At 52.5% G+C, this 3,454-nt stretch overlaps 1 protein-coding gene across 1 annotated transcript in view; it reads left to right on the top strand.

Annotated features, from left to right (window-relative positions):
* TFAP4 (transcription factor AP-4 (activating enhancer binding protein 4)) overlaps positions 1–3,218 on the top strand; it is a 20,454-nt gene extending 17,236 nt beyond the window's left edge. Inside the window, exon 7 of the mRNA XM_015409887.1 lies at positions 2,919–3,218. Within this exon, the coding sequence (XP_015265373.1) occupies positions 2,919–3,085 (167 nt within the window). The 3' untranslated portion in view covers positions 3,086–3,218. The remainder of the gene's footprint in view (positions 1–2,918) is intronic.
* The last annotated feature ends 236 nt before the right edge of the window (positions 3,219–3,454 follow it).

Raw genomic sequence — 3,454 nt, forward strand, 5'->3', positions numbered from 1 at the left:
TTGCATTTGAGCGTGCTTTTTTGCATTGGGGGGGACGTGTTTCAAATTGTGCAGAACGTGCTTATCCAGTGAAAAGTGGGACTTGTTGAAAGGCCCCAAACCCTGCCCCCCATCTCAGCAGATCTCAGAAGCTACGCTGGGTCAGCCCTGGTTAGAACTCGGAGGCAGACAAAGGCAAACCGCCTCTGTCTTTTGCCTCGGAAACCCTACCCTGTGGCCGAAGGCTACCTGCAAAGGAAGACCCAAGTTCCTTGATGGCATTTGCCTGGAGGCCCAATTCCCAGGCCACAGCTCCAGTTTGGCGTCGTGGTTAAGTGCGTGGACTCTAACCTGGGAGAGCCGGGTTTGATTCCCCACTCCTCCTCCACTCGCAGCTGCTGGATGATCTTGGGCAAGCCATAGTTCTGATAAGAGCTGTTCTTGAAAAAAGAGCCATTTCTGTCAAGAGCTCTCTCAGCCCCACCTGCCTCGCAGGGTGCCTGTTGTGGTGAGGGGAAGGGAAAAGAGACTGTAAGCCACTCTGAGACTCTGAGTGAAGGGCCGGGGGTATAAATCCAATCTCCTCCTCCTCCTCCTTCAAAATGCTCACAAACAGTGCCTTTCCAGCAGAGAGACCTGCTGCCCCGTGGATAGAAGAAGCCTGAAGGGTTTTTTTGGGGGGGGGAGGGCCTCTATAAGGGGGTGGGGTCTTCAACTCTCCAGCTTGGTTTATGAGGAGAGTCGGTGTGTGTGTGTGCGTGGAAGTGGTTGATGTAGTTGGGCAACTTTTCCCGTAATGTTAGAAACCTTTTTGCTCCTCACCAGATTGGCCTTTGCTCACACACGGCGGGGGGGGGGGGGGGAGGGTGGGGGAAGAGTTAACGAGTAATTGACAAATTGCTATTTAAAAAGTCCTCTTGTGGTGTTTGGGGGGCTTTTCCTGGGGGGACTGGGGTAGCGATGTGGGTAAGGCTGAGAAAAGACCCCTCCCTGTCCAGGTGGCTGCCCCCTGGCTTGGCTACGATCTTCCCAAAAGGTCTGTAGTAAAGGTAGACCGCAGAGAAGCCAGAAGGTGCACCAGAACACCCTGAGGCCGTGTGGAAGCTGGGGGGGGGGGGGGAACCCCCCTGCCATTAGCAGCAAAGGCAGACTTGGTTTGGATACGGCCGTAGGCTCTTTGGAAGGAATAGTATTCCCGATTCTTTGCTTAGAGTTTAGTAAGGCCTTAGAACTTACTGTCTCATCCAGCAAAAGCCTTTGAATGCCTTAGTCCTGTATGCCCCCCCCCCCCCATCACAGTTCCCTGTAAGCTGCGCTGGGGGGGCGCTGGCACACAACATTTCAGAGGAATTATGATTTGGGAGGGGGGGTTGAAGAGAGGCACCAGCAGCTATGCTGCAACTTTGGTGCTTCTATGTCAAAAAACAGCTCCCCAGAGCCCCAGATCTCCCGGGATTGATTCTCCATTATAGCCTATGGGGCCCATTGACTATGATAGTCCCCATCAGGTATAACGGAGCCGGGGGGAACGCCACAGGGAAAAAATAAATATCTGAATAAGTACTTTAGGCAGGTTGATAACATTTGAGTAATTTCCTGTTAGGCTAGGCAGCGTTCTGACAGTGATTGTTCTATTTCTGTTATACTTGATCTGTAATGCTGGTTGTCATATTTTTCTTTTAAAAAAAAGTAGACTGCAAGAGTTGTCCCCCCCCCCCCAAGTCCTGGTATGTTTTCAAAGGCTCAGCGCAAGGCGACAGTCCGAGGCCAGGTCTAACAATATAGCAGACTGGGGCAGGTAGACCTCTTCAGCTTGAGAGCCAGTTTGTTGTAATGGTTAGGAGTGTGGACTCTAATCTGGGAGAACTAATCTGGTTTGATTCCTCGCTCCTCCACATGCAGCTGCTGATGTGACCTTGGGTCAGTTACAAGTTTTTTCAGAGCTGTTCTCTCAAGGGCAGTTCTTGAGAGAGCTCTCTCAGCCCCACCTACCTCACAGATTGTTGTGGGGAGGGGAAGGGAAAGGAGATTGTAAACTGCTCGGAGACGCCTTCAGGTAGTAAAGGGCAGGGTATAAATCCAATCTCTTCTCCTCCTGCTGCTGACAGGTCTACCAATATAGTGGAAAGGGGCAGGTAGACCTATTCTCCAGAGGCCAAGTTTACCCCTGTAGAGGACAAAAATTTGTGTAATGAAATTTGACTTGATTCTGTTTTCTCTTATAACATTTAAATTACTCTTAAATATAGTTATATGGAGAGCCAGTTTGGTGTCGTGGTTAAGTGCTCAGACTCTAATCTGGGAGAACCGGGTTTGATTCCCCACTCCTCCTCCACTTGAACCTGGCTGGATGACCTTGAGCAAGCCGTAGTTCTGTTAGAGCTGTCCTTGAAAAGGAGCAGTTTCTGTCAAGAGCTCTCTCAGCCCCGCCTGCCTCCCAGGGTATCTGTTGTGGGGAGGGGAAGGGAAAGGAGTTTGTAAGCCGCTCTGTAGTCAAGGGAGGGGTATAAATCCAATCTCTTCTTCTTCTTCCTCCTCCTCCTCCTCTTCTTCTTCAAATATAGTTTAAAAGAATTCACTCTTTTTACAAGGTTATGGAAATACTCTTCTAAAAAATAATTTATGCAATGGGCAAATGTAGACTTGCTCACAACATTAATGCGACTAGCTTTTTTCACGCATGAGGTAGGATTTCTGCTCGCAACACCATGGAGTTGAGCGGGAACATCCCCCCGGCAGAGTTCTTCTCCTTGTGTTGTGTCTGGGGTGAGCTCCTGGTGGGCTTCTGAGCGAGGGGCTTGGATCGCTGGCAGCATTGGGGGGGGGGAGACCCGTGGCAAAGCTCTGGCGTTGGGGCACAGGGAAGGTCTTGGTCGGTGCCTCCCAGGAGGCTGTGCGACGCAAGGGCCTCATTCCGCCCTCCTTTCCTCCCCCCCCCCCCATCCAGCACATTGAGGGGACGCAGGAGGAGGAGCAGCGGCGTGCCGTCATCGTCACCCCCATCCGGGCGAGCCTCGACCCCCCCTCCAACTCGGACACAGCCTCCGACTCGGAAGCAGAGGACAGCGAGGACGCCATGGAGCACAGCAAGGCCGAGAGGCCCTGACCCCGGCCTGGCGACAGGGGGAGAAGGGCGGGGGGGGGACTTCAGGGGAGTATGCCGAGATTTTTACAAAATACCATGAAATTCGGGTCTCTTTTATGACCCTTCAATACTGTACACGGGAGCGCTAGAACCTGGGCAGCAGAAGGCTCTCACCTCCTCAGTGAGCAGATCTGGAACCCGTCACTCTGAGGTCATAATGAACTCTTCCTGCGGGCTTGCTGTGAGTGGCCTGCAGCCTTGCACTCCAGTGTGGGACATACTTCCAGGGCCTTCTTCCCCCCTCCCCCCCATGGATGAATTTTGAAAAAGGTGCCAGGAAGACAGCCTGGTTGGTGGAAGGCCCCCCATGGGAGAGCTCCGGGCATTCCT

The sequence above is a fragment of the Gekko japonicus genome, unplaced genomic scaffold (genome assembly GCF_001447785.1).
Source record: "Gekko japonicus isolate JY-2015 unplaced genomic scaffold, Gekko_japonicus_V1.1 scaffold78, whole genome shotgun sequence".
In the NCBI taxonomy this organism is placed as follows: Eukaryota; Metazoa; Chordata; class Lepidosauria; order Squamata; family Gekkonidae; genus Gekko; species Gekko japonicus.